General features: G+C 35.3%; 1 protein-coding gene across 9 annotated transcripts in view; it reads left to right on the top strand.

The window, feature by feature from the left end:
• The window catches only part of LOC113120500 (MAP/microtubule affinity-regulating kinase 3), a 49725-nt gene extending 34019 nt beyond the window's left edge, over positions 1-15706 (top strand). For 2 of the 9 annotated variants that reach the window (XM_026290351.1, XM_026290349.1), the window contains exons 8-18: positions 66-302; positions 667-786; positions 1653-1752; positions 2964-3076; positions 4060-4210; positions 4287-4498; positions 5533-5636; positions 8417-8686; positions 9234-9260; positions 12952-12996; positions 14313-15706. In XM_026290351.1, the coding sequence (XP_026146136.1) occupies positions 66-302; positions 667-786; positions 1653-1752; positions 2964-3076; positions 4060-4210; positions 4287-4498; positions 5533-5636; positions 8417-8686; positions 9234-9260; positions 12952-12996; positions 14313-14658 (1725 nt within the window). In that variant the 3' untranslated portion in view covers positions 14659-15706. Of the gene's footprint in view, positions 1-65; positions 303-666; positions 787-1652; positions 1753-2963; positions 3077-4059; positions 4211-4286; positions 4499-5532; positions 5637-6751; positions 6932-8416; positions 8687-9233; positions 9261-10348; positions 10646-12951; positions 12997-14312 lie in introns of those variants that run through there. The other 7 variants (XM_026290358.1, XM_026290350.1, XM_026290354.1 and 4 more) reach the window with 5 other exon arrangements.
• The last annotated feature ends 1598 nt before the right edge of the window (positions 15707-17304 follow it).

The following is a 17304-nucleotide window of genomic DNA, read 5'->3' as shown; positions in this document are numbered from 1 at the left end:
TTATGAATGAAATCTGCATGAAAAGGGACTCTTTGTCTCACTCCTCCTCTTGTTCTCTCATGCAGGCAGAAAACCTACTGCTGGATGCAGACATGAACATTAAGATCGCAGACTTCGGTTTCAGTAATGAATTCACTATTGGGAACAAACTAGACACGTTTTGCGGCAGCCCTCCGTATGCGGCCCCTGAGCTTTTCCAAGGCAAAAAGTATGACGGGCCTGAGGTGGATGTGTGGAGTCTGGGGGTCATCCTCTACACACTGGTCAGTGGATCACTGCCCTTTGATGGACAGAATCTAAAGGTTAGTGTCCGCATCCCTGAAAGGTCTCTTTTGCCCTCCTAAACATTCACAGAGAGTCGTACAACTGAGAAGCTGTGGATTTGTGTAATAGTTCATGAAAAATCCTGGGTAAAAGCAGTGATTTATTAAAGCAATAAGCCATATGAGGATATGCATTATAGTTGTTCAAGCATAATGCAAAGGAAGATGGTAAAGTCACGGCATCGTGCAACCTCTCGTGGCTTATTAGGTTTATGAAATAGTGGTAACAGTCAATGAAGACACAATAAAAATGCATTCAAGATGTGTGCCACAAGTGTGCATATATTTGAATTCAAATCTCATCTGATGAGATTTTACAGCCAAAATGACATTTTACCTGCAGGAGCTTCGTGAGCGGGTGTTGAGGGGCAAATATCGAATTCCCTTCTACATGTCGACTGACTGCGAGAACCTCCTGAAACGCTTCCTAGTGCTGAACCCTGTCAAACGAGGAACACTTGAGGTGAGAATACAGGATAAATAGGGCCTACAACTGAAGTATGCAGAAAATGCCTGTGAAGCTCAGTAGAATTTATGCATCTAATGTTTTAAAAAAGAAATGGGACTCTAGAGTGTACAGTGTTCATAGAAGGTGCCACCTTGATTAATGAAAACACATAAACCTCTCTTCCACATTCCCAATAAAAAAACACCCCTAGTCTCTTTCCCTCTGTTCTCCCTCCATCACAGCCTTTAGCCTGAGTGCACCCTTTCATCACAGCATGCTTTCTCTTCCCAATTAATTTAACATGACACTCATTCCCAGACACACCCTGGCTGTTTTAGAGTTCCAGTGACACAGTGCCTCTATTGTTTGGGGGCTTTATTATTATTTGCAGGTTATATCTTCACTTCATGACCCATAATGCACATGCTGAATTATAGTCCTGTTGCAAGAGGCTCAGATTGAAATGACATCTGCTGATGAATAATTGACAATTTTAGAGGCTCTGTGCACTCAAACGGGTGTTATACCACTCACTAATATATATATATGTGTGTGTGTGTGTGTGTGTGTGTGTGTGTGGTTTTTTCATATGGGCCACTTTATTTAGTACTACAAGTGATGAAATGATATGCCAAACATTAAAATATGGCCAGAACTTATATAAATGCACGCATAAATTTACATTTTTGTATTTGAATTTCAAGTCATAGGTACTTTTTGTTGCAGAAACAATCATCTGTTCTACCTTCAGGTCTATCTTTAGGGAACAGATTGATTCTTCCAATTGACCCACTTTAAAAAATGTATTTTGTTTCCTGCATAATCATGCATATTTATGATCTAGCGGAACCTCTCACACAGCGTGTATATGTCTGTTTCAGCAAATCATGAAGGATCGATGGATCAACGCAGGCAGCGAGGAGGACGAGCTCAAGCCGTTTGTGGAGCCGGAGCTCGACATCTCTGATCAGAAGAGAATCGGTATGAGATCAGCACTACATGACATGCAATTATTTTTAGGACTGGGGGCTTCAAAGTCAAAAATGTGACTTTTACATTTAAATTTGTTGCTGTTTTTATTTTAACTTTAACACATAAACTAAAAGCTGTGGTTGTGCTAGTAAAGTTAATACCACTGTCCTGTGGCTACATATTACTGATGATCACGTTCATTACTGCCGTTTATCTACATTAAGCATTTAGCACAAGCATTTAAACAATAGTGTACCTGAATAGTAATGTCCAGGTTAATTGCACATTTAAAGGCAACTTTTGAGCTCTGACGTTTGTGAAAGTCACAGCTTTTTTTGTTTTTAACTGGATAGACAAAACCGAATCCAAATATACAGGCGTAATAAGAGATAGGATTTTATTGTTATTAGTGAGTTTTCGTGGGAGTGAACCAGAGCTTTAAGGTTTATGAAAGCCATTAAGGGAGATCCAAATATTTAGTGTTTTGGCTTTAGTGCATTGGGTAAAGTCTTAAAAGAGTCGATCACCATTTTTTCTTTGCTTAGCAGAAGCTGTTAGTCTGGCATGCTTCCTTCAACGTGACGCTGATAGTGGTTGGTGTGCCTGTGGGTTTGAGCAGAGTGCACGGGTCGATGGTATCTGAGCTCAAACAGGCCCTGTTCTTTCCACTGTTGCTGCAGGCCTGTCTCCATTGATCTCTAAGCCCCAGTTCTGTGTCCCGAAAAGCATTTACAGCTAGTGCAGGAACAGCTCAATTGAGCGGACGCCGTCACATTTAGTCTAGCACGTGAAACTGTAATGTCACTGAGAGTTGTTTATCGCTTTTTTCATAGTAAAGCTAAAAGGATACCAAGAATTATACTTGGTCTTTATTTATTAAAATTTTTTTACTTACAAGGGCTGTTGAGATACAAAGTAGCAAGTCATTATTTATGAAGATTTAGAATAAACATGTTAAAACTTTTTTCGGGATGTTTTTGAAGGTTGGCTAAAATGCATGTAGCTCAGCTTTCAGTTACTCTGCTTTTTAATATATCACTGTTTTTTATGCACAAATATGTAAAGAGTCCAGATGGATGCTTTTATCAATCTACTGGGAAAAAGATTGTTTTTCAAATGTAATGCAATTACTCCAGTCTGTTGAGCCCTTTGAAAAACTTGCAAGTCAACAGCTGGTAAAAGTTATCCTACATTGACTGCTGCTATATGGTTTGTTGCAGATATCATGGTAGGAATGGGTTACTCGAGGGAGGAGATCCACGAATCTCTAACCAGGATGAAGTACGACGAAATCACGGCTACCTACCTGCTGTTAGGAAGAAAGTCTACTGAGGTGAGTTATTCACTATGTTGTTTGGTTGCAATGCACAGCTGGGGGCTTAAGATACAGTACAGTTCAAAAGTCTGAGATTTAAAAGTTTTTAAAAAGTCTTTTATGTTCACCAAGGCTGCATTTATTGGTGGGAAAAAGTAATTAATTTAAAAAATCAAGTAAAAAATGCAAATATTGTGAAATATTATTACAATTTAATAACTTATTATATATTATAAATGGTCTTCATTCACATGATCCTTCAGAAATCATTCTAATATGCTGATTTGATATCATTATCTATTTTTTCAAGATTCTTCGATTAGTAGAAAGTCCAAAAGAACAGCTTTTGAAATTTGAAATAGAAACCTTTTGTTAAATATCTTTACTGTCAAACCTAATCAATTTAATTCATCCTTGCTAACAAAATTTTACTTTTGAACAGTAGTAGTTTGTCTGAGGAAGATATGTTAGTGTGATTTGACACCTAGTCTCAGCCTTAAGGAACAAATTCGGCAAGTAATAAATATATACTCTTGCAACAATACATTTGCTTTGTTTGCAGATTTATAGTCTACCTTTGGATGCTTTAGGCACAAAATGTAACCATTTTCCCCTGGTGTATTTGACATCGTCTGTATAACCTGTCATGGAAATTGTTGTACCTTTATTTCAGTGAGTTACCACTTAGTTGCACTCTGCTCTATTATTGTGGTGTCATCGATTTTAGATTTACCCACCCATAAAGGTCATGTCAGTTAGACAACCCTTTCCTGCCTAGCTGGAGTGTGGGCTAGTCTTTATAACCATCGTCAAACATCAGGCTATATTTTACATCTTATTATGAATGTTACAGACTTGTAGCATTCTAAACCTTTATTACTGGTTATCTTATCAAACTGGATTAACCAATTGCATCCACTCACTTCTCTCTGTACATCCAGACACAATAAAAAATGTTTCTGTCTCATGCACTTTTTACATTTTATTTTGTGTGGTCACAGTTGGAGGTGAGTGATTCCAGCTCCAGCAGTAACCTCTCTTTGGCGAAGGCCAGACCCAACGGCGAGCACAATAACGGCCAGTCACCATCTCACCTCAAAGTCCAAAAGAATGTCTCCTCTAACCAGAAACAGCGCCGTTACAGTGACCAGGGTGAGTGCGCTTTTTGAACTTTAACTAGTGCTGTGAGGTCTTTGTCTTTCTAATCTTCATTCCTCTCCATCTACAGCTGGTCCAACCATTCCCTCGGTGGGTTACCCCAAGAGAAGTCAGACCACTTCTGCAGAAAGTGACCATAAAGAGGAGGGCAGTGCACAGGCACGTAAGTCCAGCTCATCTGGAAGCCGTGGCATGGCTCCACCGAGCCCCATTTTGGGCAACGCCAACAACCCAAACAAGGCCGACATTCCTGACCGCAAAAAGAACGCCGGTGTCCCTGGGGTGAGCTGGTACCACCCAAGATCTTTTGTATTGTCAATGATTGTATAAAATAGATCTTAAGATAATCTTATATAGTGAACTACAACTACCATCAACAAAACTTTAAATAAAAAATAGTTAGTATAAACTGAAATCTGAAAATAAAATAAAATAAGAAAACTTTTATTTCAGCTAGTTTTCTCATTTTAATTTACTTTATTTACTGAAATAACCTAAAACTGAAATAAAAGGAAAACAATATAAACATGTTTTTTATAAAAATAAATAAAACAATGTTTTTTATACATTTAGAATATTAGAAACTATAATAGTATCTCGGTGAGACTAAAGCATGGAGTGAAACGTCAGTCAGCTGTAAGAAATATAAATTTAGAGGTTTTAATTTACCCTTATTTTGTTTAAGGAGATCTTTTAGTTAGGGCTGTTTTCAGTTGATTCATGAACAAAACTTCACTAGTGCACCTACCATCCAGTTACCACAATAACAATAAGCTTTGTTCCTTTTAAAATAAAACAATCTTTTTAAAATTCGGTCAGGTTTATTGCAAAATGTGGTTTTGAGGCTCTTTAATGCTTTTTAAAGTATTTCTTTTTACTAACATATTAGAGTAGAAACAATGGTAGCACTTTATTTTACAGTCCTGTTCCTCATGTACATACTATGTACTTATTATAGTAATTACAATAACTATGTAATAACTAGGTACTAACCCTGAACCTACCCCTAAACCTAACCCACGTAGTTTCCTTGTATTACCAAAACTTTCTTAGATAAGTACACTGTAAGTACACTATAAGTACATGTACGTACACGTACTGTAAAATAAAGTGCAACCGAAACAATTATATAATTAAAGTTAACATAAAGTTAACATGTGACAACTTTCTGTTTTAGTTTTGATTAGTAAATCAATTTAATGAATGAATCGATCATTAAACACAGTTTCCTTTTGGTTTCGGTTTTTGGATAAATTAAATATTTCATATCCAAGCGTCACTGGTTAAGACTCACACTATAATATGTATTTCTGCAGAGCAATTCTGTTTCTAGCGGCATGACCAGGAGAAACACATACGTGTGTAGTGAGAGGAACGCCGCAGACCGCCACGCCGTCATCCAGAACGGCAAAGAGAACAGGTGAGTCTCTGAGACCTCTCATTTTTAGGTCAGAGCTTGTGAATATCCATTTCCCTTTCAACATCAACACCGGTTTACAGGAAACGCCACCGTGTTGCTCAAAACCAAAGACTGCCAACAATGAACAACTTGCGTCTTTTCATCCTCACTCAACAAGATATTTTCACAAAAAACGTTGTTCTCATCTACAGGTTTCTAAATGCTTGTGGAGCTTTGTCTCTTTGTTTTTGCAGTATTTGAAGATGGAGCTTTGGTTTAATACTTTACATTACTTTATCATGTGGACTGAATTGCTGAACGTTACTGATGAAACTATATAATTAACCCAATTCAAATTGCAATATGGCCTAGTGTAAATGCTTACTGAATTACATTTCAGACCCCAGTATTTGTCAAAATATCATGAACATATTTAATAATAATATAAAATATTATTATTATATAAATAGTATATACAATTAAATAAAACATTTATAATTATATATAATATCTACAAAAGATAATATATTTTATCTATAATATCATCCTTAACTCATCCTCATGTCATTTTATACACTACTGTTCAAAACTTTGGTTTGGGGATCCACAAAATATTAAGGAGCACAATAGTTTTTAACATTGATAATAAGAATAATCAATGAGCAGTAAATTTTGGAAAAGTGTCATTTTAAATTGTAATAATATTTAGCAATATTACTGTTTTTACTGCATTTTTGTTCAAATAAATGCAGCCTTTGTGAGCATATGAGGCTTTTTTTGTTGGTCCATAAAATGAAAGTCAATGGGGGTCCATTATAGTTTTGGACCTGACTGACCTTCATTAAGTTTTATGTTCTGCAGAAGAAAAAAGACATACAGGTTTGGAGTGACATAAGGATGAGTAAATGATTTTATTTTCAGTAAACCATCTTGTTAAGCTAGCCTTTTTTAAGGGGTTTACATCAGGCACACATTCAGATTAAACAGTCGACCATCATGATCCACACGTATCCTACTTTACTCTCTCTTTGTATTCTGCTCTGGGTTTTTTTTTATCTCATATGCTCTGCTTTCTTCGTACATCCTATATCTGATCCATCCCACTGCTGTTTATTTGGCCGCCTGCCATTGGCCAGCCTGAGTGAAATGTCGGGATATGTCAGAACGAGTCCGACAGCGTATGCCGTTGCTCTCGCCAGCTCATCGGCTTCGGTCCGTCTGCGCCACCAAAAGGCCACATCCCTCTCGGCCTCCGGACACACCTGCCGCGTCACCCTGCCGCCCAACGACGGCACCCCTGGTCTCTTCAGGCCCAAGTAAAGACAAATTTAGCCTCGGTCTCTAATCTTAGTGTGTCTCTCCTTCTAACGCCCTCTGACCTCTCTGCTGTCTGCGTCTTTGATTTCCCGCCATCCTCGTCTCATCCCTAGAGTGTCTCAACCAATCCAGGAGGACTCGTCGTGGAGCTTCTGTTGCGTTTTAACCTTTGAGGATTTCATGCATTTTCCCATTTAAGCCGTTAACTGACTTCCTTGTGTCTAAACCCACTAATATAGTATGTGAACTACATTAACCTGGAAAATGACTAGTGAAAGGACTGTGGAGATGTTTTATGATTCATTTGATTGTTATGGTATGCAAGTAACAAGTGTGCAGATTGAGAATTTAGTTTGAGCACAGATTGCCTCTTAAGACCCTGCAGCCTCATGTGAGGACATTCTTTTTTTGTGAATTTCTCTGAGACTCTAGATGCCACAGTGTTAAGTCTGGATGTCCTGTACAGAGCACATTCAGGGCTTTTTTAGAGATACCAAATGATTGGATGTTTCACCATGACCACTCCATCACCTTGGTCTTCAAATATGTCTGAAATTAAGTTAGTGGCACCCTAATGAAAATGTAAAGACATGGGGGAAAAAAACTTACTTTTTCCTAAAACCTTTTTCTCGGGTCTTAAGAGGTTATGTCACTATTATAGATGTTCGTTAGTTTGTAATTTAAAACAACATTTGAACTATATTTGTCACTTAATTTCAAACTAACAAACCTATAATAGTGACTTAGCCAGTCAAACATTTGTGGAATATGTTCATTATTAATGTGAGGAATTAAACCGGTGGTTACTCTGCAAGGAAACCTGTGTGAATTTGAAGAGAATTGACGACATAAATACACTCAAAATCAAGAAAACACTGCTTTATTTATCACATAAATTAGTTCTGAGAAAAGGTTGAACTTCATTTGTTTGGCGATTTATTTTTTTGGTTGGATATTTTGTTACATTGCGTGTATAATTATGGTTTAAAGGGATAGTTGCTAAATTTTCAAAAATGCTAATTTTGTCAATTTCTGTGCAATTTTAGTATTATTTATATACTGTTATAGTATTTATTACTGTTTTAAAAATGGCTTTTTTTTATATATTTTCAGTTTTCATTTTTTTAGTAATTTAAATTTTTTTTATTGTAGTGCTTAAATATAACCTATTTTGTTAATAATAACCTATTTTGTGCCAAGGCAACATCTGTAATTTTAGTTTAATTTTAGTAATTTATTGTAACGAAAGAATTATAATAATTTTGGCTTTATTGTAACGAAAAAATTATAATAATTTTCGACAGATAAAAAAAATCAAACATGTTTGGAATGATATGAGTATGTGTTAATGATGACACAATTTTCATTTTTTGGGTGAACTATCCCTTTAAGTGTCCAAAGACCACCTGGTTGTACATGTAACCGGTGTTGTTTGCTGATTTTCCTATTTCATCATAATGCGACCCTGATTCTTCTCTCTTCAGTACGAGCGCGTCTCAGACGAGTCAGCGAAACCCCGGTGCCTCCACCCACAGCATTAGTAGCGCAACCCCTCCAGACCGCCTGCGTTTCCCACGAGGCACGCTAAGCCGCAGCACTTTCCACGGAGGCCAGCTGAGGGAGAGACGCACGGCCACCTATAACGGACCCCCAGCCTCTCCAACCTTATCACACGATGCCACGCCGCTCTCACAGTCCCGGAGCCGAGGATCAACAAACCTCTTCACAAAGCTCACATCCAAGCTCACACGCAGGTAAACAAACACTGCACCTTGAACACAAGTCATTATTCCCTACGGAATTTGGTTTTCAGTGGAATAAGAATGAAAGAGTTCATTTGGAGTTTATTATTTTTTGGTATTTGAGATAAACGAGCTTTAGAATGTAACGGTTTATAGAAACGTTTCCGCCAAGGAGTAAAAAAGTAATTTTTTTACTTTTAATCTCACAATTCTAAGTTTATATCTAACAGTTTGGACTTTGTTTCTTGCATTTCCAAGAAAAGAAGTCAGAATTTCGAGATTTAGTCTCTATAGATTTCTTAGATATAAACTGTGAAAATGTGTAGCCTGAATGCACTATAAATCGCTTTGGATAAAAGCATCTGCTAAATGCATAAATGTAAATGTAAAATGTAGTTAAGTTAGTAGCTTTAACTTCCCAACACTGGATGTTATGTTAGAACTGTTTGCGAACACCAGGTCAGTGGCAGTGGAATCAGATTCCCCTATATTTCCTCAAGAGACAATACATCTGCTCTAGATGTTGATCAGTGTCTCTGTTTTCTGTTTTCTTTTGTAGAAATATGTCATTCAGGTTTAACAAAAGGTAGGACCCTGATGGGCTGTGTGCAGTTAATACGCGCTGAAATCTGAAGTTTAACTCTTAACCCTAGTGTGAAGCCATTTTCAAATTAATCGCTTTTCACTCACCTTTGACACACTCTTTTAAACGGAGTGCGACTGAGCATGCCGGAGACTTCTGCTGTTTTCTGATGAGCAGCACCTGACAGACATTACTAATCAATCACCCATGCATGCCTGTTCACAGGTTACAACTGAGCACAATAGATCCATTAGACTCCTTATTAGATCTCATTTTCCATTCACGCCATTTATCTTCAAGGAGGACGGTTGTGTCTGTTTTGTACAGATGATAGTGGGAACATTAGTTTGAAGATGGTATTCTTCAGTCAGCCATGAAAAATCAAAACCTCTGAAATTAAATAATGTTGTTTTTCCTCTTTAATTTATATGTAACTGAATAAAAACATACCTGGGTCACATTTAACCCTTCATCATTATTTAATTTTTTTTATTAAAAAAAAAGGTTTTATATTTATTTATTTATTGAATTTAATTTATTTTTATGGCACATTTACAACATATTTTCCCACAAAATTATAATTACTATAATGAATCTGTAGTCTTGTTATACAAACATGCATTATATATAATAAAAAATAATTGTAATAATATTTTATCATAACATTTTACTGATACTCATAATATTATAATATAGTTATAATAATAATAAAAAATAATCTGATTAAATTGAAGGCAGTATAACAAATGCTACTAAATAATATAAATATAATATATTGCTTTACAATAATGACAACTTTTTTCCTCTGTTACAGTAATGACAATTTGGCAAGAAAACATTCTTAATTTATGTGTAAATTTTGTAAAAATTGCTTTTATTTTCTTTCATGTAATTTTTTCATTAAAATGTATTTGTGTGAAAATATAGTGTGGACGTGTTCCTGAAAGGTTTTTTGAGATCATCATTAGCATATACTGTGTTTTAATTAAAAATCTGTATAAATATCTATCTAAACTGACAATAAGGAAATAAATGTATTAATGCATTTCCTGCGATCTGGTAACAGACTTGCTCTTGGTTGTGTAATTCAGGCCACCGTGCTGGGCTCTTAATTTAGCAGCTGACAGATGTGGTGATTGAGAGGGGTTCTTTACAAGATTTCTGGAGTTAAGGTACCAAGATTGCCTTTTGCGACAAGCACCCTTTCCCAGTTTCACCCTTCATGCTCCAGAAGTAGCATCTGCCCAGGATCTTCTGATTCCAGCTCTTCCTTTTTGACCTGCCCAGTCGTGTTGTTCCTGCAGGTTCTTGCAATCCCGGCACTTTCATTCCCACCAGCGCTGTTATGACATCAACAGATAACCTTTTTTTTTTTTTTTTTTTTATGTAGAAATTTTTGTTATCCAAAAGTTGGTCAGATGTCCCGTTAAAGAGTTGTTAAAGACATTGAAAGCTCTTGTTTTTTTATAAATAAGAACACTTGGCTTATTTTATTTGGAGTCTGGTCATTCTTTTAAGAATATTCCGAAATATATACGTATACGTAATATATATATATAAGTTAAACTCTGCTGACATCATTTGTACTTCAGTTTAGACACAAAAATGTGAATAAAACTTTAAAATATATAGTGATTATAGCATGGCTGATTTTGAATGGTAGTCAATGGCAAAACAAGTTTATAGCCTCCGTGATTTTAATAGTTTTTTGGTTGTTGTTGTTTTTGTTTATTTTTTTTACCAGAGATGGTTCCAAGAGATTGTAAGTTGTATTAAAACTAGTTGTCGACCGATAGATTTTTTTTTTTTTTTTGACTGCCGATATCTTGAAAAGGGGGGGGGGGCGTAGCTGATATAAAGCCGATATAATTTTTTTTACAAATTTTAATTCATATTTAAGAAATTTGAAATCATTTGAAAATGTATTAAAAAATAAAAGTTTAAAATAAACATACTTATACCTTATAATACTATACTGTACTAAAGTATTTTTCACGATATAATAAGGAAGTAAACACTGTAATCAATAGGGCACTTAATATTCTGGGAAGGTTGTGTGCATTGGGAATCATCATTTCAAATATGAGCCATCAAAATAAAAGTCTCAAAAACATCGGCCGAGCAGAAAAACTGTCAAAATGCCAAATATCAGCCGATATATCGGCATTGGTGATATATCGGTCCACCACTAATTAAAACCATAAAATTATATATACATGTATATGTCAAAGGCAGTTTGCCTCTCATTGTTGCCCCATAAGAGCACTTCCAGCATCCGCCAGCATCCTTTCCTCTGACCGCTGCACCACCGCACTGCTGCATGACCTCTCCCAGTCTCTTTTACATGTTTTATTCTGTAAAATGGATGATTAATGTCCATTTATAACTGAATATATTGCATTTAATGTGCTTTGTAGTATGTAGCATTAATGTCATAAAATGGGAGAGTGGGTTCAGATGTGTCACTGTTAATATACATTTAATAACAGTCCATTCCATTATATACAGCTGCCTAAGATAATAAGCTTGAAAATAAGCATTTTTGTGCTAAAATTGTGTTGTATTTATATCTAAAATATATATTATTTAATATATATTTTCCCCAAATATATATAATCTACTACCATTCAAAAGTTTAGGATCAGTATTTTGTTGTTGTTGTTGTTTTTAAAGTAGTCTCTTATGGTCCTTAAAGCTGCATTTGTTAAAAAATTTAATTAAATTAAAAAAATCTAATAAAAATATTATGAAATATTATTGTAAATAATATAAATATAACTTGATATCTTTGAGTGTATTTTAAAATGTCATTATCATTCTAATATGCCGATTTGCAAAAATTGCCTAAAAATAATACTAATAATATTATTAATTTGAGGGGAGGAAGCTTACTGTCTTTGATGAAAAGAAAGTTAATTGGACTTCTTTGAAACAGAAATCTTTTGTAACATTATAAAAACCATCACGTTTTAGTAATTTGATATATGCTTTCTTAATAAAAGTATTTATTTAGTATGTATAGCAAATCTTAACGACTACAAAAAATAATTTGTTAATTGGCATGAATTATGAAATGAAGCTACCAAAACTGAAATGTGTGTCATTTGGTTTGGAGTAAGCTGTGTCAAAAACAGCTTTTAACTTTATACTCATTGCATTTAACAGCGGACATCTTGAAATATTAATTTATATGTCAAAAAATAATAAAGTAAAATAAAATATTTCTCAAAATGAATTTCAAAGCTGTATCTTTTCTCCATGCCTAGAAGACTACATTATTTCTTTGTAAGCAAATGTTCCCTCTTTTTTTCATTTTTTTCATTTTAAATCGTATTTTGTCTTTCATACCAGACAAAATGAGCTCAGTTGTGTCCACTGCATGGAATCTATTTAGAACAGGAAGCTGATTCATAGGGTACAGGAAGGGTATCTGTAATACCCTCTGTCTCCTCCTTTCCAGTTTATCTCTCCACACAGGTCAACTATAAATGCATGTCCAATATTCCTCTCCACTTAAACAGGAAATTGTATCTGTTGTTGGCATTCTCTCCAACATTGGCTTTGAGATTCTCTCTCTTTTGTCCTAGGATGTCTGAAAAGCTATTGTTGTCTTATCTTCCTTTCCTGAATCAGCTGAGTCTCAGATATACTTGCCTCTAAACTATTTTTCTCTTTTTCATCCTGGTTTTTAAAGAGTGCCGGCAGAATGTGATAGAAACGGGAGGTATGAGGATTCAAGGTGAGACACGACATTTGGGTTTACAGTTGTGATTTTAAATTTCCCATCTTTTCTTTGCCTTTTAGTCTTGACATTACTCCACAGATTTAACCTCATTGTTGAATAATGTTCTACTAACATACATAAACTGGCATCTGGATTAATTTAAAACCAGTGAGGCTTTTTAAGTCTCAAATGGTCCAATAAAGTTCAAATCTGTATCTCTCAACTATTCATTTTTTATATTTATCTGTCACAAACTCATTTGTTTGCATTGATATTTAGTTCTATTGCTCTGCCCCCTTGTGGCAAAAAGAAGAAAGTACAACATGATTAGTGCTGTTTGCTAAGGTCACAGCAGTTTCTCATACCTCTCATACAACACTATGTAACATCATACAGTGGTTTTCTTGTCATGTTTGAATTTGAGGTTGGAAATGTTGTATAGTTTAAAATCAAACACATTTATCTTTGTTCTTATTTTTGCACACTTGAGTTGTTGACTGCACTGTTTCTGTTTCTTTGCATGCTTATTTTTGTTCACTGCATGCCCACTTCAGTGCATGATGTGTTGTCACTGAAAACAGAGAAAAGTTGTATGAGAACTTGTTTTTATGGTCTGCAACAAACAACTATGTGAATGCAAACACTTCCAGCTTTGCTAAGTCAGTTTTAATATTGTTATGCTTCAAAGGAAATTAGAATCGTTACTATCACAGTAACACAAGAATGCACACAAAGGTTAGTACTGTAAACAAATACTATTATGAATACAAAAATTAGAAGGATTTTTGTCATTAACTAAAAAAAGGTTTTAAATGTTTTTGAAAGAAGTCTCTTATGATTACAAAGTCTGCGTTTACTTGATCAGACATACAGTACAAATAGTAATATTGTGAAATATTACAATTTAAAAGAATGGTTTTCTATTTGAATTCATTTTAAAATATAATGTACTCCTATGATGCAAAGCTGAATTTCCATCAGCCATTAATCTAGTTTGTTAGAGACATTATAAATGTCTATGAATATTATGTTATAAATATATGAACAGTTTGATGCATTCTTGCTGAATAAAAATATTTAGTACATTCTGTTAAAAAAGGGGAAACTGACCCCAAATTTACTGGGGGGGTTAGTACAGGTGTTTTCAAAAAGTTTAAAAACTTAATTAAAACTGCAAATTGTAAATATACATCTACACTAATTATAAGTGTACATCTACATTTAAAATACAATTAAAATATATTAAAAATTTTGAACATACAGAAAAAATGGAAGCTATATATGAAAAATTAACTAGATCTAAAATTATTGTTTTCTCTGGTCTCTTGTAGTCGTAATGTATCTGGGGATCAGAAAGAGGAATATAAAGACGCCAAACCCCGCTCGCTACGCTTCACCTGGAGCATGAAGACCACCTCCTCCATGGAGCCCACAGAGATGATGCGCGAGATCCGCAAAGTCCTGGACGCCAACAACTGCGATTACGAGCAGCGCGAGCGCTTCCTGCTTCTGTGCGTCCATGGCGACGGCCACGCCGAGAGCTTGGTCCAATGGGAGATGGAGGTGTGCAAACTGCCCCGCCTCTCGCTAAACGGCGTGCGCTTCAAGCGGATATCAGGAACGTCCATCGCTTTCAAGAACATCGCCTCAAAAATTGCCAACGAACTGAAGCTGTGAGGAAAAAAGTGGAAAATGTGAAGAAGCAGCAAAAAGGACTAAGGCACAAAACTAGAGTAATCAAGGTGTATATTCTTTTTGAACAAGTAGCAGATACAAGGATTGTTTTCCTTTAACACTTACAAAGTATGTACTGAAAATATTGTATAGAATCATGCCTTAGGCAATAATTTCCTGCATCTTTGAAGCATTATTAATGTTATTATTATTATTGTTGTTATTATTATTATTGTGGGATGGTTTCAAACTAGGAAAATGATGACAGTTTCATTTCAGTTTTTTGTTTCCTTTATGCACTACTGCAGTAGGTGCCCTGTGGGGCCAAAACAAATCACATCATTGACTGAAAATGTGTATTTTAACCATACAGGGAGAAGAAGGATGGTTAATCTCTCCAGTATTTTTTCTTTATCGTTCCAGCCCTCGAATGCCAAAACATTGATTTGCACATTTTCCCTAAAAGCAACCCATTCCTTTGCTTTCCCAACCATTTTTTGAAGATGGACAGGATCCGAGAGGTTCTGTTGCCAAGGAAGCGACTCGCGTCCTCACTTCAGGAAACCTCATGGATTCAGACGGGCTACTGCAATGGAACGTTAAGAATGTGATCGGGAACATTTTGCTACCTGGTCTTTTTAAGTATTTACTTTCTTTCTTACAAAGTGTCTGAAGAGATGACGAAGCACTTTCAGACGTTCTTGAAATGTCTTTGCTTTGGCTCCGGCCCCTGGGGCGCACCATAGAGTCATTCTGGCACACCGTTCGGTTCAGAATTTTAACTTGCCATTTCTAGGCTTCAGTATTCACTCCCATCCCTAAGAACCATCCACACTGTTGTTATTATTCTTCTTGTTTTGTTTTGATGTTTCTGTTTGTTTATCGGAATGTAAATAATGTACCTTAGTTTTGCAGCAAACGGCATATTGATATACATTTTGTTTGTTTCGTTTTTTTCTAAGTCTGGCTGTGAGTCGGAAACTATGGAAATTAATGTAACTCATCACAGAATAAGGTTAATCAATGTCTCCATTAAAACAACTGAAAATCAGTGATTTGCAGAGTGGCTTTCATTGGACTGGTTTTACGAGGCACAATTCAGAAGTGTAAATGCTTATTTTCTGTGAATTAACAGGTGGAACATTTAATTTGTGCTGAAACTGCTGAAGAACTTCAAATGAATTTATGTGTTTTACAAGATCTTTAGTACCAGATATAATCTCATACTTAGTGATTTAAAAAGGCTTTTTTTCACCCTTTATGTCATGATTTGATCATTTTAATAATCTGGGTCTCCAAGCATAAAGTCTTGGTCTGCTTCTGATTTAAAGTCTATTTCTGCAAAAAAGGATGATAATTTCCTCAACCACTGGTTAGCATGTTTAGAGGAAATTTGCAAGAATCCAGGCCTCAAGGGCTACTTGACAACCGTAAAAATTAGCTCAGAAGTGCAGATGAAAAAATCAGTTAAAATGGACAGCTTATTTCCAGGCTAGATCTTAAACGAACAGGGTCTTGACTTTAACAATCATATCATTTTGTCCAGAAATGTTCTGTATAGGATGGAGTTGATCTCTTTCACTAACAAATTAATAGTATGTTTCTCTTAATGACTAAGAAATGGAAAGAAATACATTGAATTAAACATGAAATTGAGTAAAAAAGACTACTGAACTTATTCAGATAAGCTTTATTTACAATTTTTTTACAGTGTAGGTATGCAGGACATCTGTTTGCTACTTTGCTTATATATATATATATATATATATATATATATATATATATATATATATATATATATATATATATTTATATATATATACGGTGCCATGAAAAGATTTTTGCCCCCTTCCTCCTGTTTTCTAATATTTTGCATATTTGTCACACATAGAAGGGCAAATATTCTGTGGACTGAGGTGACAAAAGTTAAATTTTTTTGGAAGGTGTGTGTCTCATTACATCTGGCGTAAAACCAACACAGCATTCCATAAAAAGAACATCATACAAACATTAAAACATGGTGGTGGAAGTGTGATGGTCTGGACGACTTGCCATAATTGATGGAACCATGAATTCTGCACTATATCAGAAATCTTGAGGAAGAATATACGGCCATCAGTTTTTTGACCTTAAGCTCAAGCTCACTTGTGTTATACAGCAGGACAATGATTTCAAACGCACCAGCAAGTCCACCTCTGAATGGCTCAAGAAAAACAAAATTAAGGTTTTGATGTTGCCAATTCAAAGTCCAGACTTAAATCCGATTGAGATGCTGTGGTCTGATCTTAAACAACTGTGCCTGAATTACAACAATTCTGCAAAGAAGACTGGGCCAAAATTCCTCCACAGCAATGCGATAACTGGCAACGAGTCTTTCACAATTTCTTGAGTTGTTGCTGCAAAGGTTATCACAACCAGTTATTAGAATTACTTTTTCACGTAGTTCCAGGCAGGTTTGAACAGCTTTTTTCCCTTAATAAAGGAAATCATTATAACAGGAAGGGGGGAAAAACTTGTTCACACCACTGTGTGTGTATATGCTATATATACATGAATACTTAATACACACACATATTTTTAATACAGGCTACAATATTATATTAATTTGTGTATATTAATTTTGTCAATAATTAATTGAAATAAAGTTCA

Source organism: Carassius auratus, chromosome 20 (genome assembly GCF_003368295.1).
Source record: "Carassius auratus strain Wakin chromosome 20, ASM336829v1, whole genome shotgun sequence".
Taxonomy (NCBI): Eukaryota; Metazoa; Chordata; class Actinopteri; order Cypriniformes; family Cyprinidae; genus Carassius; species Carassius auratus.
The sequence above is the reverse complement of the archived record's forward strand: the minus strand, read 5'-3'. Positions and strand labels throughout refer to the sequence as shown.